The sequence below is a fragment of the Choloepus didactylus genome, chromosome 15 (assembly GCF_015220235.1).
Source record: "Choloepus didactylus isolate mChoDid1 chromosome 15, mChoDid1.pri, whole genome shotgun sequence".
Classification (NCBI taxonomy): domain Eukaryota; kingdom Metazoa; phylum Chordata; class Mammalia; order Pilosa; family Megalonychidae; genus Choloepus; species Choloepus didactylus.
Genome location: NC_051321.1, coordinates 7,323,653 through 7,344,458, shown reverse-complemented (window position 1 = coordinate 7,344,458; position 20,806 = coordinate 7,323,653). Strand labels below are relative to the sequence as shown.

Sequence of the window (20,806 nt, the reverse complement as noted above, 5' to 3'; positions counted from 1 at the left end):
TTGGCTGCCCTCCTCCACCCCACCAAGTTGAGCCTCTCTCCTCTGGGCCATCATCATCTATTGCTCACAATCCTCTTACAGCCCTTACTGCAGAACCCAAGGATTTGCATATCTGGCTCACTAGTGTGCAGCTGCCTGTGAGCACAGACCATGTGGGGTTTATGGAACTCATATTAACTAGGCACTCTGTGTTCGGGATGAGCCGCCTGCGATGTATTAAATGCTTTGCTAGAAGATAATGATGTACTCACAGGGTAGGTGAATTACTATCCCCATTTTACAGATGAGGCACAAAAAGGTGGAGGACCTTGCAAAAGGTCACCCTACTAGTAAAGGAGCTCTTCAACACCTATGGTAGGTAGAACAGTGGCCGCTCAAAGATGTCCATGTCCTAATCCCTGGAACCTCTGGGTATCTTGCCTTACATGGCACAGGGGCTTTGTAGGTGTGACTGATTTCAGGATCCTGAGGTGGGGAGATGCTCCTGGGTCAGCCAGGTGGGTCTAGGAGTCCCAAGGGTAGTTGGTGTAACTAGCAGAGTGCAGAGGGTCAGAATCAGAAAAGGACATGTAATGACGGCAGCAGAGGTGGTGGTGGGGAAGCGAGAAAGGGAGAGATTTGGAGATGCCACGTTGCTGGCCTTGAAGATGCAGGAAGAGGCCACAAGCCGAGGAAAGCAGGTGGCCTCTAGAAGCTGGAAAAGGCAAGCAAACCAAGAGCTTTCCCCTAAAGCTTCCAAAAGGAATGCAGCCCTGTTGACACCTTGAGTTTAGGACTCTGACCCCCAGAAGGGTAAAATGGCAGGTCTGTGTTGTTGTAAAGCCACTAAGTGTGTGGTTATCTGTTACAGCACCGTGAGGAAGCACCCACAGCCCCCTTGCCTGGACTAAGGAGCAGCTGTGCTGTCGTGGAGGGAAAGGAGCTGTGCTGCGTTTGCACAGGGGAAGGGAAAACACCCTCCTGAGAAGTCCCCTGGCATAGACGGCCAGTGCTGGCTCTTCAGGCCGTGCTCCTGCTCTCCCTGAGGAAGCAGTCATGGTGATTTGAAGTACTAGGAAGGGCTTGGCAGAGTTAGACTAGCACCCAGGAAGTCACGAGCCCGAGCTGCCTCCCCATCCAGGAGCTCTGAGCAGATGCCCTGGAGGGTGATGTCCTCGGGCCTGTGCCTCACCCTCAGCCACGAGGACAACCGAAGGCTCAGAGCAGGGACCTGCCCATTGCTCTTGCTTCTCCAGTGCTCCATCCATCCGTCAGGTTATCCGACGGTGTGTCCGTCAGATGAGGTAATGAACACCAGCCTTGGTCACCAGGGGTCCTGGGCACACTGCCCTCGGAGTCACACGGTGGCGGCAGCTCGGAGCGCTGTGCAGTGCTGCCTGACCTTGCTCGCCCTGGAAGTGGGGCAAGGCCGCTGAACCACGGTAGGGCCCTAAAGAGGCTCAGAGCACGGTGCGTGCTGTGGCCCGGAAAGTTCCTGGCGAGGGAGCTCATTGGTGCCTTCCTTGTACCTCAAGAAGGGGCGATTACTGGCTGGGAGAAGGGTTGGGAAGGGCCTTGCCTCCGGGGAGGCTTTAGCTATGGCGATCTGGCCTACAGCAGGGCCACAGTCCCAAAGTGACCTCGCTTGGCCAAAAGGCATCTGACGTTGCTAAAATGTGTGAAGCCCGTACAGCCCAGCGCCCTCTGTCCCTGTCGCACGAGGGGCACCCCCGGCATGGGACCCACCCTGGCCTGGGGCCCTCACACCCCAGAGGGCAAGGAGACCAGGCCGAGGGCTGGTCAGGGTCCAGGGGGGATCCACAGGATTCTCCCACGAATCCACTACCGAGAACGGGAAGAACTCTCCAGAATGTGGAACAAACAGATTCTGCCTTAGCCTCTCACCGCCACACCCACGTTATGTTTGGAACCCAAACTTGGAGGCTTAGTCATCATTTTCTGCTCTCGTGGCTCCTAAAACCAAAACCAAAGCCTCACATCCCCAGCCTGATGAAGGACCGTGTCGGGTTCCCTGCTCGGCTCTCGGCCCAGCACGGCCGACCTCCAGGGCTTGGCCAGAGCCGGGGTCTCTGGCCTTGCTGAGGACCCCCTGAGGTCCAGCAGGGGAGAGAGGGGGTGAGCAAAGGAGTCATCAGCCACATCGGTGTAGGGGAGAGAGGGGCGAGCGGCAGTGGGGACAGACACCCTCCATGGGGGCTCGTGGCCAGAATCCTGGGAGTGGAGACAGGCCGCAGGTCCCAGACGGTCCCCTGGGCGGTGAGCCCTCAACGCCCCGAAACTCTGACCCTAGAGGATGGGGAACTGACGGGAGCCAATTCCTTCCCCTTTCTGCATCCGAGTTTCCTTTTAATTTCAGAGATTCGCTGGAACTCTAGTACAAGATCTCGTTCTTCGGGGGCGAGCGCACATTGCGGGAGTTACGTGCCACCTGTGTTATCACAATGATGGGGTTCAAACCCCAGCCCTGAGGCCTTGGAAAACAGACTCCCTGTCCCTGCCTTTGAGTTTCGCCTTCTGTAAAACTGCAGTCATTGCCCCACTGCAGGGGGTCCCAGGGGGTTGGAGAGAGGGCTGTGGCCGAGAGTCCACCCAGTGCCCCTTAGTGCCCACACGCAGGAAGCAGAGGCCCCGCGGTAGTCTCTGCTTGGCCACTCGGGTGCTCTTTCCAGAATACACAACAAGCCCACCCCTCTCTGCCTTCACATTCATAATACCATTCACGGCGCTCAGACACCTGCCTGCCCCTTCCCCTGAGAGCAGCCCAGGCCCCTCCTGCCCGTTTTGTGCCCCCCGCCCTCCACGCGTTCTCACGAGCAAGCCGGCCGGTGGCCCGGGTCGGGAGTGACTTTCCCTATCCTTCCCAAGTCACACTCTCACTCCCGAGCCAAGTCCTTTTGGGGCTTCTCCCGAAACTTCCTTCAGCCCCTCCAGACTCAGCCACTGTCGTCTCTGGCACCCTCAGCCTTGGCTGGGGTCTTGTGTGACCCCTTAGAGCCACTTACCACTGTCCTGGTGGTGGTAAGTTCTGCCCATCTGTCTTTCCAAGTGCATTTGAAGTTCTGTGAGGGCCGGGTTAGGGCTGATTCAGCTCCGTAGCTCCCTGAGAGCATACAGCAGGTGCTCACGCATCTTTTTTTGGACTGGACTGAGCTGCTCCAGGGCAGGCTCCAGGTAGTGTTTGGTTTTGCACACCCAGCACCCTGCACAGCCCCACCGGGTAGTTGGTCACACCCGCTAAATGGAACAGACACTTTTTACACGGTGGGCTCCGGGACCCAGTGCTGATGACGTGGACAGCCTGTTCCCCCAAATCCCACCACTGCGAGGTCACCTGCTGGCTCTTGGGGCACCGGCGGGGAGGCGGCACGTACCTGGCCCCCAGAGTGTGATGCACTGCTGCTCGTGGGTCTGGCAGATGCCGTTGTAGCAGTAGCCATCCACACCCTGGCACTGGTGGCCGTCGTGCAGGTACACGTTGGCTGGGCAATGCGGACTGGCCCCCGTGCAGAACTCCGGGAGGTCGCAGGAGTTGCTGGAGTCCCTGCATGCTGTCCCTGCAGGTTTCAGCTGGAAGAAGAGGGTCGTTACAGCACGTGCATGCACCAAGGGCTCAGCAGATGCTCGGAGGGCTCCTGGGGTGGGACTGGCACAGCCAAGGGCCAGGGATTTCAAAGGAGTCCTGTTCACAGCACTGGGAGCTCCTTTAAATGAGCAGAGTCTCGCTCGGAGCTCTGGGGTTCACCGTTCCACTATTGGGCGCAGCCAAGAGCAGCCTCATATTTAATTTCATGCAGCAGTAGGGTTTACTGACAAGCAGACAAGCTGGTCACTGGCACCTGGCACCTCAGAGAAAGCAGAGGGAGAGGAGCTGATTCTTGAGACAAAGATCTCTGGCTGCCAACACTGATCGCAGGTTTTAAAATGACATTCACGCCTAAAGGATTAGCATTTGGGGGGAAGGTAACAAAAAATAATCCCAAGGACACAATCACAATAACAGTTTTACTTTGTCATCAAATCACAGAGCTGGAAACCTGTCTTTGGTACTCTAAGGGATGAGGGAGAGAGAAATGACATGAGAGAGCAGTGAAGGACATTGGAAACCATCTGACCAACCAACCCCTAGTCCTTTCATGGCTCAGAGTGGCTTGTCTGAAGTGCCCAGGCAGTGGGCTCCCCAGGCCCAGGCTCCATGCCCTCCACGCATCTCAAAGGCTAGGAGATAAGACTCCTGTCATCTTCTGGAAGGCCTGAACCTTCAAAGGAATTGTTTATAAGCCATTCAATGAAAGTGGACCACTCCCAGGCTTTGCTTGCATCCCGCCTGCCCTCCCTACTCCTGGTGACCTGCCCTGGGTGTCATCTGGGCCTGAGCCCAGCCTTGCTTCCCTCTTCCCAGCCCCTTCCATCGCCAGTTGCTGGATGACAGGGAGTGCCAGCTTTTGCTTAACCTTCCCCATGAGTTAATCACAGTTACAAAAGGGATGAAGGCTATTTTAAAGCTGAACATAAATTGTTGTAATGCGAGTTTGAAACGCCCTGCTCTAGTGGGGTAGCTAAGAAGGAGTTTCCTGCAAGCAGAATGCCAAGATCAATTGCTTAATTAAAAAGAAATAAAACACTGTCCTTGGAACCTTTGAATCAAAAGCTCAGGCTTCTCCTCTGTCAGATCTTGGCTCATGGAATGGCCAAAGTAAATGCAATCGCGGTGGCAGAAATGGCAAAAGTATAAAACTGCCACTCTTGGCTGGGCTGGGTCAGCCAACGCCTTCTATTAGGAGGACATTAAGACCCAGATGTTTACACAAAACCCCTCGAACACCCCCTCCCAGGTCCTCAGCCCAGCAGGTGTGGGATGTTCTTGGGATCAAGCCGAGGGACCCGGAGTCAGGCTGACAGGGGGGTGGGGACTTGTCCTCACATCATCCCTTTCACTATCATGAGACAACTGCAAGTGCTTCTAACAGCACAACGGGAGCACTTAAAAGTTAGCTCAAGTGTTTTGGTCCAATTACTTTTAAGACCAAATAACTTCTCACAGATGACTTAGCCACTAAAATGTGCATTGCCCAGTAAGACCCGAGGATAATAAAAACAGGAGATGGATACTATCAAATTGTGCAATAAAGAGTAAGTTTCCACCGGGGTCCTTTCCAGCAGTGGGCACTGGACCACCGGCTAGCTAGTATGGCCCCACATCACTGTTTTCTCACCTGTACCTGTCAGCACCACGAGGTCAAGGCACGGCCTGGGGAAACTCACCTGGCAGTCGTCACAGCACAGCCCGTGAGCGCACACAGCGTCTGGCCTCAGCGTGCAGGTGGTGGCATTGCAGCAGCGGTTGGTGCATTCCTGGAGGGGGGACGAGATCCAAACGTCACTCCTTAAGGGACTGCACAAGGAAAGAAAGAGCAGGAGGTCCCGGTGCCTAAGCTGAAAAGGATTCTTGTCATTGGTGAGAAAGCAACACTTCTGTTAAGTGTTTATGGACTGGCCGGGTCTGCGGCTCCTGGGAAATATCAGGAGCATGGGCGAGCCTTTCACAGAGGGAAAGGGAGCCGGTGGCGGGCAGGGCAGGGAAACCCAGGCTCCACTCAGGTGGGCTGTGAGAGCTGACAGTGCACGTTAGAGATGCACATTCAAGCCAAAAGCCGGCTGGAAGGAGGTCTGTGGACTGTGTCAATTGATTTGCAAGGGCTAGAGACAGACAGATCAGCCATTAGCTGTACTGCCCTCTGTGAAATAAAAGTGAGGGAGGAAAATGGACTCTTATTATGCTGAATTTTCCAAGTACCCCAGCGTTTTTTCCTCTTTTGTACTAAACAAAAGGCCTGTACCCATTTATCCAGCAGCACGCTGGGTTTCTGCAGGGGTCGGAGGTCTCTGATTACTGGGGGGTCTTGTGGCAGTGACCTGCACTGATGATCATGGAAGTACTTGGAAGTCAAATATTGAAAAATCTACTTAGATGTGTATCAACTTTACTCGTCAAAGACTGACCTTTTTGATCTAGAGTATACCAGTAGGAACTAAAGTCAAAACAATCGTGTTTGAAGCAGAGTTTCCCCACAATCAACCAAATAGCCCTGGAGGAAACCCAGGCTCCACTCAGGTGGGCTGTGAGAGCTGACAGTGCACATTAGAGACGCACACTCGAGCCAAAAGGGGGCTGGAAGGAGGTCTGTGGACTGTGTCAATTGATTTGCAAGGGCTGGAGACAGACAGACCAGCCATTAGCTGTACTGCCCTCTGTGAAATAAAAGTGAGGGAGGAAAATGGACTCTTATTATGCTGCATTTTCCAAGTACCCCAGTGTTTTTTCCTCTTTTGTACTGAACAAAAGGCCTGTACCCATTTATCCAGCATATTTATGAAGCCCCTCATACCTGAAAACATTCTGGTAACTTGACATTTTAGAAGAAACTATAATTAGCGGAAGAAGGAACAGTTCACAGAGCCTTTAATACTACTTAATTTATCAATGTTCTTTTATTTTATTCAATATGTGATATATTTGGAAGAATTTATATATTACTGGCTAGGGTGAATCCAATCATACAATAATTTAATAGTCTAATAATTTTTCTTGAAAACTATCTTTTTTGAATGAAATCATTAGTGTCATAAGTGCAATTAATAAAACTTTATAAAATAAACCAGAAGATTTATGCCAAACCTAGATATCTGAACTGTATCCTGTGTAAAACTCTATGAGTTATGCTTTGATTTGGTGTTTACAATTTGCTCCTATTGTATGTACATCCAAAGTTATTAAATCCTAAATTTGTTCAGGGACTTTATAAACATCCAGAACGTATTATAAACACAGTAGGATAAGACTGCCAACCAGAAGTCATTGTTGTAACTTCCATGACACTAAGAGTTTCTAACTAGTGGACTTAAAGTTCTAACAGGCCTAGGAACATTTTCTGTTCTTTAAAAAGAGTCTGTTAATTGCATTCTTGATCAGGCTGTCAAATGTACAGCAATGCTATGTCCTGCTTATTATATTCTAAATGGCTCTACGAATGACACGTCAACCAAAGTACAGGGTTCCTTAAAATTCTAAGTTAAACTAACCATTGTAAATCTGGATTCCACGATCCTTTAAGAGCTATCCACACTCCCCATCTCCAACCAAAACATCAACTAATATAAGCAGCAGCTCAAATGGAAATGTAGCCAAACAGAATGGCTTTGTCATCAAAGGGGATTGATAATGTGAAAGGAGAAAATAAGAAAGATAACCACTGTTTAAAAGGTATTTGCAAGCTACTGGCACCCTACTGACTTTAAACAAGGAGATGAGGCTGCTTTCCCAACTCTGCTAGATGGAAGAATGAGTGAGCTGTTAAGGTATTCTTATGGTTGATATAAATCCAGGGCCCTGAATGGGAAGGCCTCAGCAGTCACTTGCCTTTTTAACTACCGAGAATCTATTTCTTCTGCAGTACCATATTTATCAGAAGAGACAAACTCCTCATCTGTTGATACATTTTTTTTTTCAGTACTCAGTAAAGAAGTTCAAGAGAACCCAATGAATACTAAGACTGCAAAGAAGAAAGAGTAATGAAACCAATAGATAACTCTCTGCAAATTGCCTAATTGTCAATTTTCACATTGTACATGGTAGACATAGGTCCTTAATCAAAATGAACTGGGATAAGACTAGAACGTGTCGTTTTAAAAACAGTGGACATTATTTCTGGGAGCAAGGAAGCAGAAAATGGGTGCTCTAACACTGGTGGAAGTCATTCGGACCCCATGCGCTTACTCACCCACTCACCACACACTGAGCCCCACTGTGGGCTGGGGAGTGGCCGGGCCAATATGATGCAAAGGCACAGCGAGTTTTTCTGGGGAAATGCCAAGCGCTGGGCAGGGAACACAGAGCCCTGGTTAACAGGTCTCACTAAAAGTTTTGGTCAAAGCAATTTGGAAACAGGAAATGGGCTGTTATACTATTAGATGCAGATGGAACATGAGCTTAAGAATAAAAATGAGAAGTGAAATTGGAAAGATTTCTTGGAAGCAAGAACTTTCGATGAGGGGAATGAGCAATATCCTCAAACATCAAGAACTTCTCCTGTGAAATAAGAACACTAGCCACTGAAATACAAAGTTGGAGCTACGTGGAGGTAGAATTTAACTCTGTGTAAGGAAGACAACTGGAGTAATCAAAGCTGCCCTGCAATGTAATGTGCTGCCTAAAAAGACAGTAAGCACACTGAGTGACTATTTGACGGAGATAAAAGAGAGAATCAAAATGCTAGTGACTGCCAAATTTGAGGCACTCAAGTATTTGCTGACATGAAGGTAGTGGTGGTGGTGGGGTGGTGATGATGGTGATGATGTTGGCGGTCGTGGTGGTGATGACAGTGGTGGTGGGAGTAGCGATGGTTGTTGGTGGTCGAGGTGGTAGTGGTAGAGGTAATAGGGGTAGTGATGGTGGCAGTGTGATGACAGTGATGGTGGTGATGATAGTGGTGGTAACAGAAATAGTGGTGGGCTGGTGGTGGTGGTGGTGGTGATGATGACGATGATGGTGGAGGAGGTGGTGGGGGTGGCAATGATGATGAAGATGATGGAGGAGGTGGTGGTGGAGTGGTGGTGGTGGTGATGAGGAAGATGATGACAGAGGTGTTCATAATTATGGTAGTGGCGATAGTGATGATGATGAAGACGATGGAGGAGGTGGTGGTGATGGTAGTAATGATGATGGTGGAGGAGGTGGTGGAGGTGGTGATGATGATGAAGACGATGGAGGAGGTGGTGGTGGAGGTGGCGATGATGGTGAAGATGATGGAGGAGGTGGTGGTGGTGATGATGAAGACGATGGAGGTGGTGGTGGAGGTGGCGATGATGATGAAGATGATGGAGGAGGTGGTGGTGGTGATGAGGAAGATGATGACAGAGGTGTTCATAATTATGGTAGTGGCGATGGTGATGATGATGAAGATGGAGGAGGTGGTGGTGGTGGTGGTAGTAGGGGACACTGGTTTTACCAGGAGGTCTCACTGTGTCTTCTCTCTTTCTTTTCCACTCAAGATTATTCAGAGATTGGAAAGTGGCTGTTAATAATTTTTATGGTGATTGGCTTTATCTTGGGCCCTACAGAAACAAGAAAACGTCCGACACAGGCCGGGAAACAGGGCTAAATAAGCCTTTGGCTGGATAAAAATGTTCCCTGCTTTTGCTCATTGCTTCTGAAAGCTAACAAGAATGAGAGGTGGTAGTAGTGGTGATGATGAGGAAGATGATGATGGGGGAAGTGGTGTTCGTGATGGTGGTAGTGGCGATGGTGGTGATGGCAGTGATAGTGATAGTGGATGGTGGAGATGATGGTAGTAGGGCAGTGATGGTAGAATTCATGTCTCTGTGAAAAGCTGTCAGATTTACTTAAATTAATAAAGGAGCTCAAATCAGAGATAGACCATTTTAAGTCAATATGGACCCTCCTGAGAAATATGGATAATTTAAACTAACTTTCTTTCTCTCTTCAAGTAATTAATAAGGCCTCTAAGGAATATCCCTTTTCCACACCCCATCCCATGATGGTTTCCAGTTTTCCTCCACTGACCTTAAAAGGAGTTTCTGTAACACCATAATTAGGACTTGCTCCTGCATGGCAACCCTTCCCTGTGCACTGCATGCAACATTGGTCACCACCGAGGACAATGCCATTACCATTGACCAATCCCGAGTTGGCCAGGATACAAAAACACCTGATAAAACAACCCCCACCCCCCACCCCAACCCGGTACTTCTTCACCCTGAACATCCTTGCAGAAACTGTCAGACCAAGATCATCCCTACCGGTGTGGAAAACCCCAGAGGCCTGGAGATTAGGATACGATGATGATTCTATTAACTGATTGTCTGTCTGATAAACCAGGAACAAAAGGGATGCCCCAAAGTCGGAGCACAAGGTTCCTTCCCCCCGGAATCCCCTTTCCAGGGCAGCCCTCCAAGAACACAGTCTCCCTAAGCCCTCCTAAGCCCCTCTGTGAGTTTGGCTAAGCTTGCCTTGAACTTGTCTACCATTTCAGTCTAAGCTCCAGGAATCCCCCATGTAGACTGCCTGCTGCACCAAACACTTGCTTTGATTCATTCTAAACACGACCTCCAACCTTCAAGGGGACACTGGTTTTACCAGGAGGTCTCACTGTGTCTTCTCTTTCTTGCCCACTCAAGATTATTCAGAGACTGAAAAGTGGCTGTTAATCATTTTTACAGTGATCGACTTTATCTTGGGCCCTACAGAAACAAGAAAATGTCCTGTCATAGGCTGGAAAACAGGGCTAAATAAGCCCTTGGCTGGATAAAAACGTTCCCTGCTTTTGCTTATTGCTTCTGAAAGCCAACAAGATCGAGAGGCAGAAGCCCTGGGAGCCTTGGGTTGTGCATACAGAGGAGGCTGTCGCAGCAGAGGAGGAATTTAAACTGAGAGGAAGCTCTTGGTTAAAAATGAATGTTGCTTATTCAAATTCCCCTCCGGTAGCATGCCTTACAAAGAGAAAGAAATGGTGCTTATTGGCTATTTGAAGCTAGAATTCCAAGGCTTTCTTTTCTGTCAAACTCAAAGCTAAATGCTTTTTTTATTGTTCTTGTCTTCATCTTGCTGAGAATATCGTGTCCTTCAGTGAAAAGACTCTATCTTTTTACACCAAGTGATACAACTTATCAATATTCAAGGAAGCTATCCTAGCTTGCAAGGCTTGTTCAAGGTGGCCAGACAGGACTTTTCCATCCTTATATTCTAGTGCTTTCATTTGGCTGCACAATTCCTCCATGTTCTTGCTTCTCTGCTCAGCCATGAATATGAGGCAAATTCATTCTAGAAACGGTTCTCTCACCTCCGGTTCCCCACAGTCGCACTCCTCTCCCTCTTCAACATATCCGTTTCCACACTTCTGGCCCCCGAAGGACGGCGTGACCTCTGGCAGGTTGAAGAGGCACATCCCCATCCCCTTCTCCAGGCTGGTCTCCAGGTCCTTCCTGCTGCAGCTGCTGAACACCATGGGAAACGGGTACCTGGGAAGGAAGAGCCCAGAACAGTGAGCTTTTCTCACCCCAGCATAGTCTTGCACTGCTACTTGTGGCACCACTGTCAACATCTGCCCCAGCCATCGCTTTTCATGTCAGCGAACAGAGGTGCGCGCACTCGGCTGCCTCCCGAAATCCACTCCTGTATGTTACTGTGCATCTACTGATGGTGAAGCACTTCCACAAAAAAAAAAAATGGTTTCCAAAATCAACAAATGTAGACAGTCTCATTACAGGTGTCATTAATAGTTGTGGGTAAAATGCTACTCTCCAAAGTGAATTCTCATGAGCTGTAGCTTGTGATATAAACACAGCCCACTGTCCTTATTGGAAAGGGCACAGGAGAACAAGGTACAAATGCCTGTGCTCAGCAATTCCACGTTTCCCCTGCTGTAGGTCATGGCCAGCGGATACTGGCATTCGGGTTTATGGAGGCCAAGTCACCACCTTCCCCAAGGACAGCCAGGAGAGCACAGAGCTGGCTGGTCCCGAAAGGCAGGTGCTGCCCAGCCGAGCTGGCGCTCCCTTTTCAGGGTCTGGAGGGGCTGCCCTGACCCGCCACCCAGTGGGCTGTGAGACGGCTTCTTGGCAGTGCAGCATGAATGGGAGTGATGGTCGAAGGTCTTTAAGAAGCTAGTGTCCCTTCTTTGTGTCCTTTCTCTCCCTTTCTGCCAGCTGAAATCAGGGTATTCCGAGATCCCAGCAGACGAAGGAGCCAGACCTGGAAGGTGACCCTGACTCGTGAGGAGGGAAGCCCCCTGCAGCCTCGTGTTCCAGAGCATCCTTAGAAAGGGGAACAAACTTCTATTATATGGAACCACTGAAAAAGCGGGGCTTGTTTCCCACAAGTTCATGTTACTCAACTTACACACGTGTCTCGCTCTCTTTTACAAATGCATTTTCCCATGTCTTGAGGCAGCAGGGATTACCAGGGCTGAATGTGCCAGAAACCCAGAAGCTTTTACTTTGTGAGGAAGCAGGGTCTGCTGTCCAGCAAGCCAGGCCCCCTCTCCCCGTGGAGACATTTTCAGGATGACAATATAACTGGATCCCAATCAACTGGCCAAACCTATGCAAGCTGCTCAGTTTCCGTGAAGACGGCAAACTCTAGTCACCAGGTGATGATTGAATTTTGGCAATGTTTTGAAATCACGACGATTTCCACTGCCAAACTGATAGCACCACACCATCCCTTCAAGTGTTTTCTATCAATCTCAGGTTATGCACTCCAGAGTATAATTCTAATCTACAAATAAATTAACAAATGAAAGTCCTGCTCTGTTGGATGCTAACGCAACAAACCAGGACTTATCTGTAGTCCCATAGCAACGTTCCTTTTGGAATCTTGCAAACTTTCCTTAGCAGACAGATTGATTATCCCTAGGATCAAAATGATGTTTACTATCTATAAACAATGATCTACAAGAAAATTTGTAATTTTGTGAATTTAGAAGGGCGTTGTCTTGAGAAGAGGATGGCACCTTACGCAGGGGATTGTGAGTGGTTCTTTTCTTTGAAATGAAATGAGCTTCGTCAGGGTGTGGAAATGGACCTTTTCCTATATTTGAAAGTTTTCCTAGTACACGTATGTCCCTCAATGCCTGATCCAAGTGACTAAGCATCATTCCCACTTGATGATAATACGATGCAGTGTTGTGACGAATTATCATTCGTTTGTTCTGGAAAGGAGCCGATTTCTAGAAAATGTTAAGAGTTAATTAGGAAAGACACCATCGGATTAACTGTCAGCCTCAAGAAGGGTTTATAGCATGAAAAGCAGTCACCAAGACAAGTCCACGGAAAGAAAGAGCACTGGGTGTTCACCCTAAGGGCCAGAATGCCCACCAAGCTCTGAGGCCAGGGGTCGCAGGGCTGGGGCCAGCTCCACTCACTGAACTCAGACAAGTCCACCCCACCTTGTGGTCTTTAAAAACAACAAATGCATTTTGGTGTTTTGTGTTTTTTTTTTTTTGAGGAAGGGGGCTGAAATTAAAGAAAAAGCATAGAAATAAATAACAATGAATGAGTTCAGTTTAATTAAGGGTTTAAACTTCAGAGCGTTTGGGAGAGGAGAAAAGAAACTATTTTTTGTGTGTCTGTGCTAGATGCTGTTAGTCAGAAGTGAAGTTATCTGTGCAATAATGCATTTCTATTTCCCTTACTTTTTCCTAATGAATTTAAGGACAAACCTCAAATGCTGTTAAAATTCCTTCTCATTTAGAATCCTGGGTAGATAACATTCACTCAACTCACAGGTTTTCAACTACGTTCTACGGCACTACATCCAGGCATTGACTTCTCCAGAGTGCCTCAGTTTTAACAATAAAGCACCAAAGTTCTCCTCCGATGCCAAGTGGGTAATTAATGAATTCACCGCCATTGTTCACCGAGCACAGAACTGGGCCCTACACACCACATGGCCTGCGTTTACCAACTCTACTTCAACTCTTCCGTGACTCTGGCTCGTGGCTCACAGATCCCACAAGGATGAGAGGGTTCCCATTCCCTCCAACTGGGGTCCTTCTGAGCTGCTCAGACTGACCCCAGGGGGCCCCTCGGGAAGGTCGGCTGGACTTTTCCCAGACATCCCTGTCTTCTCCCTGGACTAGGCCAATCATTGCTCCTGCTATTCCCCTACGTGGAGATGGAAAAAGCCTTTGCCGTCATCCAAGAACTCTCTTTTGATGACAAACGGTGATGATATAAAGGAGAGTTTTCTGCCTGTAAAACGTCTTTACTGATTCCATCTCTTTCATGACTTCTCATCAAGGAGGACAGGCGATTGTTTCACTCCAATAGAATATTCCTGAACCCTCTTTGGGCATTTAGAGGAAGTCAGGCTTAGGAAGAAAAGCAGGGTAACCCATCTCTCATCATTCAGTTGGCTACAAATATTTATTAAATACCTACTGTGTGCCAAGCATTGTCCTAGGCATTGGTGATATGGGAGCGAACAAAACATGCAAAAATCCCTGCCCTCATAGAGCTTGCAATCCAGTAGGGCATTTGGATAAAAAACAAGAGAAGAAGGTAAAATATAGTATGTTAGTGATGAGCGCTAAAGAGAAAACATAACAGGCAAGAGGAAGAGAATATGTTTGGGAGGTACTGAAATTTTAGGGAAGGGGGCCAGGGAAGGCCTCGCTGGAAAGGTGGCATTTGAGTTCCTCACCTGAAGGACATGAAGGACTAAGCTGTGGGAATGTCTAGGGAAGGACATTCCAGACAGAGGGCACGGTCACCCACAGGTGCACGGAGGGGTGTGGCTGGCCTGGAAGAGTTTGGTCAATGGCTGGACGCTCTTGCTTCAGTAACACACACTCAGAGCGGTGGCCCCTGATCAAGGGAAGGCTCCTAAGCCACCGGCTCCTGTTCTTTGTCAGGGATGAGATCACGCTGTTTGTGAAATCAACACCATGGAGGCCATAAAATGGGGCACTTTGCCCTGCACAAACCAGGCACTGGTAACGATTAAAGGAATTTTGCTCAAGAATGTCAAGCTCTTATTTTCCCCTTTTTATTAAACTATTTCTGATTGATAAGCAAGAGGTCTTCTCAGCTTCCCCCTTCTTATGCTCTGGTTTTTTTTTTTAGTTGCTTGTAGACTAATAAAGTATCTCAAAATTATATCTAACCCAATGCCACTCCCCCCAAAACTGAATTTAATGATCTAAAATGATTTCTTATCCCATCTCAAGAGAAAAGGGAACCTTGTGGTACCAAATATTAGATTCCTCTAATTACAACAAAATTCGAATCTACACATATTTGAATACATTTCACATCTCAAATAGCCACTGATCAAATAGTGCCTAGTTAAGTGGCTCAAGGGGTCAAAGAACAGTTACTTGGTTTGCATGAAAGATGTGCCAATGGACCATGAGACAGGCATGGCATACGCTGCCCAGAACTTGGAAATCCATGGACAGAATCTACCAATGCTACGGGTATTAAGACTGCTATTTCTCTAATTTGATCCCACATGAGATAATGCCAAGAAAAACCCTCAGCCAGGCTGAGCTCATCATTCTGCTTCTTGGGCGACAACTCTGCCTCTAAATTTTTGATGACGGCAGTATTAAATTAATGTGTATTCACTGTGACCTCATTCAATCACCCAGTCACTCAAGAAAGCGTTTTCAAATGTCTGTTATATTCAAAGCTCCCAGGAGGACCCGAAGATGATTAAAATGTGGCCCAAGCCTTGCCTACTGCCCACTTTCTTGGCTTCTACCAAGCTCCTTTTCTGTTGGACACACAGTGCCCCCTTGCCTCCCCACTGCCTCTGCATTTATTCTCCAAGGCCCACTATGAAAGTCAACACCTCCAGGTTTTATTGTCCCCATTTTGCAAATGAGGTGAAGGGATTGTTGAAGAGTTCATGGTTGGGGAATGGCAGAGACTAGATTTCACCATCTTTTGATTCTGAGTTCAGTAATGAAAAACCGTTTTCTCGGTTACTGTTGTTAGCTCAGCACTGGATTATCTACAGTGGACGGCTGAAATGCGGAGGGTGCTCAATTCTCTCTGATGTGCCTAGTTAGATACAGATGACAAATCCTTCCATTACCCAACCTATGCCTCTATCAGTCGTTTTCAATGTGGTCCCAGGACTAGCAGCGTCCGTGTCATCTGATGACTTGCTAGAAATACACATTCTCAGTCTCCACTCTAGACCCACTGAGTCAGGAAAACTGTGGGTTGGGGCCTTCCAGCCAATGTTTAAGCAAACCCTCTGGGTGATTTTTTTAAAGTGAAGTAAAATTCATATAACATAAATGTCACCATTTCTAACCATTTTAAAGTGTACAGTTCAGTGGCTTTTTGCACATTTGTGATGTTGTGCAACCATCACCATGATCTATGGGCAGAACATTTTCCTTACTCCAAAGGAAAACCCCATACGTAAAAGGCAGTCACCTCATCCTCCCCTCTCCCCAGCCCCTGGACCACTAAACTACTTTCTGTCTCTACAGACTTACTTGTTTCGGACATTTCATATAAATGGACTCATACAATACGTGGCTTTTTGTGTTTGACTTCTTTCACTCAGCACGTTCTCAAGGATCATCCATATTGTCGTGTGTATCAGGACTTCACTCTTTTTATGGCTGGATAATATTCCATTTTATGGATATTCCACATTTTGTTTATTTATTCATCCATTGATGGTCCAGGTGATTTTGACCATTGAATTTTGGGAACAATTGGCAAATAGTTGTGAAGATGTAAAATGCAAATATTGTTATGAAGATAATATACCAAAAAATAAAAAATGCAAGCCAGGCTCACCACAGGTCAGCTTGCATGCACTTTACTCAGATATAGTTCTGTTTTACACCACTGTTCCATGTTCTAAGAAAAGCTCCATACACACATATGAAAGTCTTATCTGATTTTAAGCATGGGCTAACTTCTTTGAGTATGTGTCTCTTAAAGCCAAATTTAAATCATGAGTGAATTTCCAAATACCTTTAAGGATGATAAGTGCATTGAGTGACAGTCATCCTCCTGAATGCTAACTGGGGTGCCAGGAAAGATTTTGATGGCTCTCCTTGTAGGCTCGGGGTCAGTAGTTTAAAAAGACAAGCCATTGTTTCTTCTATAGCTCTGGGCAAGCTCACCACAATGTATTCCTTTAACACTTCTAATAGATCAGTCCAAATATGTCCAGACAGCAGCTAATTAAATTGATATATAGCAATGATAGACTGGGCCAAGGCAGTAAGATTGGAGAATTATTCAGGAAAGAAGCGCTTTTGCATGGTACTTTCTCTTGGCATAAGAACGCTTTCAAATGATTCTACCTGGGACCCAGGAGCAAGCGCTGTTTGCAGCTCTCAGGCAGAGAATTTATCTCAGAGGCCGAGTAGAATGGCCAGATCCCCTGCTCAGATCTGGCCTCTTTTGTTAGATACATTTGTGTTTCTCCTCTAACTACCAGGGACATTCAGAGAAAATTTCACCCTTCTGAATGCAAGGTTAGAAATAAAAAGAGGATGAAACTGACAGCTGGGTGATTTTGGGAGGAAAAAAAACCACACAAAAAAACAAACAACAAAAATCACCTCTACTATTCAAGAGAAGAATGCTGCTACGGCTTCCCACCATAAATGCAGTCACCGCTTCATGTCTTAGCCGTCACAAAGCTGCCAAGTAAAACATTAGGGGTTACCCTCACTGTGACAAATCTGCAGTCAGAAAATTCTTTTCTTGTAGGAGCCTATCATGCATTTGGCTGCTCTGTTCTTGGGGTGCATTACACCAAGCCAGTTTATCAACCTCGACAGTATAAGTTGGGAGTCACCTGCCTTGCAAAAGCTCTCTGGGAATTAGCCTGAGACACTGCTTTTCTTGTTGGAAACACAGCAGCGGGAAAGGAGCCGGAGTCAGGCTGCAGGTGTCCCTCCCGCTGCGTCCTTCACCCCAGCGCCCTCACGAATACACCTGTGCTCCACCTCGGGCTCCGCAGCTGACACCGGGCTGGGTGCCCAGGGCAGGAGAGATGTGTAAGGACCAGGAGAAGGAGCAAGAAAATGGCCTGGGCAGCTGCTGAGAGTGGCTCTGAGCTGACAGAACCAGTGACAGGAAAAGCCAACGTCTCGCAGGAAACGGGGATGGGAAGCCATCCAGATTGCTCTGTTTAAATCAATTGGAAAACACACACATGCAAAACAAAAACAAACCACATTGTCCGTAGCTGATAGATGATTGGAGATCAGGGGCTACCTGGCTTTGGGAAATATGCTGCTGACATTCTGTTGCCCACGGCTTTCTTTTTGCAGACTAAAATGGAGCTTTATTTTCTTCTGACAGAGGAAGTGACCACTTCAGTGGGCCTGGGAGGGTCTCCTTGGCCTGGGCGGGTGGCACAGAGAAGGTGCTGAAGAGTCAACATCGAAGCCCCAGCCTTGGCATCCATCTAAGCCTGTCTGCACATCTGCAAAACGGGGACAACCACCACTACATGTGTATGACATGCAAGAAGTAAAAAGACATCCTCCATCCTGGAAGGTCCAGGTTTTCTCTGGCTCGACAAGAACATGGATTTAGGAGCAGAAACAATCAATCAAACAAATAAAAACACCACGCAGAAGACTGTCACCTGCCATGAAGCTAGGGTTAAGGTTCCTGGAAGGTTTTTCCAAATCTGTCTCCCACAGCTCACCCAGGTGACACAATCATCTCCCACACATCCTTACTTCCATCACTCCACAGCCGAGGCCAGGCATGGAGCTCAGGCTGGGGGTTTGGGCCCTGCTCTCTAGGGTAACACTCAACAACTACCTGAAGATCTTTACAAAACCAACACAGCAATTCAAGATCAGAGCCAGCTGTGCTTACTCCTTTGTCCCCTTAGTTGCACAACCCCCAGATTAATACCATCTTCTCTTCCTGGGTGTGATCCAGGACTTCCTACACCCAGAGGGTGGAAAGACCATAGTTGGGATGGACTTTGCCAGGCAAAATTAAAAATCAGGGAAAAAAAAAAAAAAAAAACTAGGGCCACCTTCAGAAGAAAAATCTAGGTCTTTTTACGATTGGGCCCAGTTAAAAAAAACCATTGACTGCCACGTGCAGAATTTACATGACTACATAAGATGTCCTGTTGGGCCAGGATATTCTAGAGCAGGTGGTGGTGTTTGCAGCCCACGATGCCTGAGCTTGTCTTTGTTGGCGTGACAGGCCTGCAGAAGGCCGCTCCCCTGCCATGGGCTCTTAAACTTCCTCCTGCCTCACACGTAAGGAACAACAGGCATAAATATAACATCAGTCACCATTTATTTACTGGGCTCGGGTCGGGGGCCAGGAACCTGGGGTGTGTCCTCCCTCGTCAACAACTCTGCGAGTCAGTCGAGGACTCGGAGACTCAGAGGACTTTGGTGCCTGGCCAAGGTCCTGCAGTTCCAGAGCTGGGACTAAACCCACAGACCTCTGACCTGTAGGCCTGTGTGCCTTCCTCTCACCCACAGTGCCCTTGGCTAACGGGGGGCCTCCAGGAGGGGTTTCCAGGAGGTACCCCCAGGGCAGGGGCCGGGTCCCCAGGGCCACTTCGGTCCTGACTTAGGGCTGAGGGCTGAGCCAGGCATGTCCACCTCACGGGGCAGCTGCCCAGGTGCCTCGGGGCTCCCCGGAGTAGGTGGCAAGCAAAGGTGAGCCCATGGGCCCTGCTCTCTGCTCTGAAGCACACCTTCACGCGACTCGGGATTCATCCAGCACACACCTGCGGGAGGCCATGAGCCTGCTCGGGACAAACAGGCAAAGCACATGACGGACTGACGGGAGAGGGATGCGGCCTGCGTCGGGAACAGATTCTGCCACTCGAGGGAGCACATGGACACGGCACTTAGAGGTTCAGCTCAAAGAACCAAACGGGAACCCAGGGTGAACCTGACGGAAAAACATCATCCTGTCGACTCTGGGAGGTGAAAGTGACGGCTGGGTGCTGACTCCGTGGGGCAGCAGCCAGGAGCGCATGATCAAAGTCTCTCTAGGAGGACAGTTCAATAGTTAATAGCAAACACCTGCAGCCCGGGATCCAGCCATCTGCAGCGCTTTGCAATTCATGTTCTTAACATGTGAACTCTGACTTCTGCTCCCCCTCCCTGAAAACCAGTTGAATTGCAAATGTAATTTCCCAGGATTTTCAATATAGAAAGGCACTGGCTGAGCTCTGGCCAGTTGAGAGCAGCACAAGCGGCTTCTGGACATCACCAGAATGTGGACTTCTCACTTCCGCGATGTGCTGGCCATTTCTTCTGAGCCAGTCCTGAAGGGCAAAGAGCTCAAGGTCAGGGGGACACGGTCCCATCAGAGGCAGTGCCTTGGACAAGCTCTCAGTGTCACTGAAGCAGAGGCCACTGACCGCGCATGGGGCCTGCCTGCTCCTCACAGATATAAACAGATCCGGAGGCGAACCAGGGACAGTGTGTACCCACGAGATAGCGTGGCCTTTTCCTCCCAGCCCAGTGGGCAGATCTGCAGAGACTGTGCTAGTGGCTCTGCTGCCTCTGCAAGTCTGTAACAGGAAACACAATTTTAAGCAAATCCGGAAGTTTTTGATGGAAAATTGCTCCTGTCACTCCGTCTCCATGGAGTATGCACAGAAAGCAATGGGTTCAGCCTCCTGTTTACCTGGGTTTCTCAGTCCTTGGTTTTCATGTTGTTTTTGATTTGATTTTCATTTCTCTATTTATTATATTGTGTCTTTTCTTCTGAGCTATTGCAAATCCATTGTAGATTGATGTGGGATATGAATGTGCAAATACAAAAAATGCTAACAGCAATGCTGCAAGCACTAGAGTTGACATAAAGGACAATGGCTTTAGTATCTCCTCCATGGAAGTTTAGCCATTTCACAAAAGAAGAGACGGCCTCACTCTGCACACATCTGATTGTGCTGTAATCTCCATCCACCCATTCACCCACCTACCAACCCATCATCTGTCTTCCTTCCTTTCTTCCTTCCCTCCCTCCCCCACTCCTTCCCTCCATTCCAGCCAAGAAGTTTTGAGCTCCTACGATGTACCATGCACTGTGCTAGGTGCTGGGGATTCTGCAATGAACAAAACAGACACAATTCCTGTCCTTGGGGAGCTTAAAGTGGGCCCTTCTGCATATGGCTGGTTGCAGAGAAGCCCAGAATTTACCCTTGGCTTCACACCATGGCCTCTGTCCTAGCGAGAGGAGGATGCAATGGATGTCTGTGTGCACGTGCGCGCGCGTGTGTGTGGGGATGGATGGGTTGGCAGAATTTCAG

The 20,806-nt window shown here is 48.4% G+C and overlaps 1 protein-coding gene across 3 annotated transcripts in view; it reads right to left on the bottom strand.

Annotated features, from left to right (window-relative positions):
• ADAM12 (ADAM metallopeptidase domain 12) overlaps positions 1 to 20,806 on the bottom strand; it is a 353,203-nt gene that overhangs the window by 55,183 nt on the left and 277,214 nt on the right. For all 3 annotated transcript variants that reach the window (XR_005211989.1, XM_037805049.1, XM_037805050.1), the window contains exons 12-14: positions 10,857 to 11,034; positions 5,263 to 5,352; positions 3,372 to 3,567 (exon numbers count right to left, since the gene is read on the bottom strand). Coding sequence is in view for 2 of the 3 variants with exons in the window: in XM_037805049.1 (XP_037660977.1) it covers positions 3,372 to 3,567; positions 5,263 to 5,352; positions 10,857 to 11,034 (464 nt within the window). In the remaining variant the exon portion in view is untranslated. The remainder of the gene's footprint in view (positions 1 to 3,371; positions 3,568 to 5,262; positions 5,353 to 10,856; positions 11,035 to 20,806) is intronic.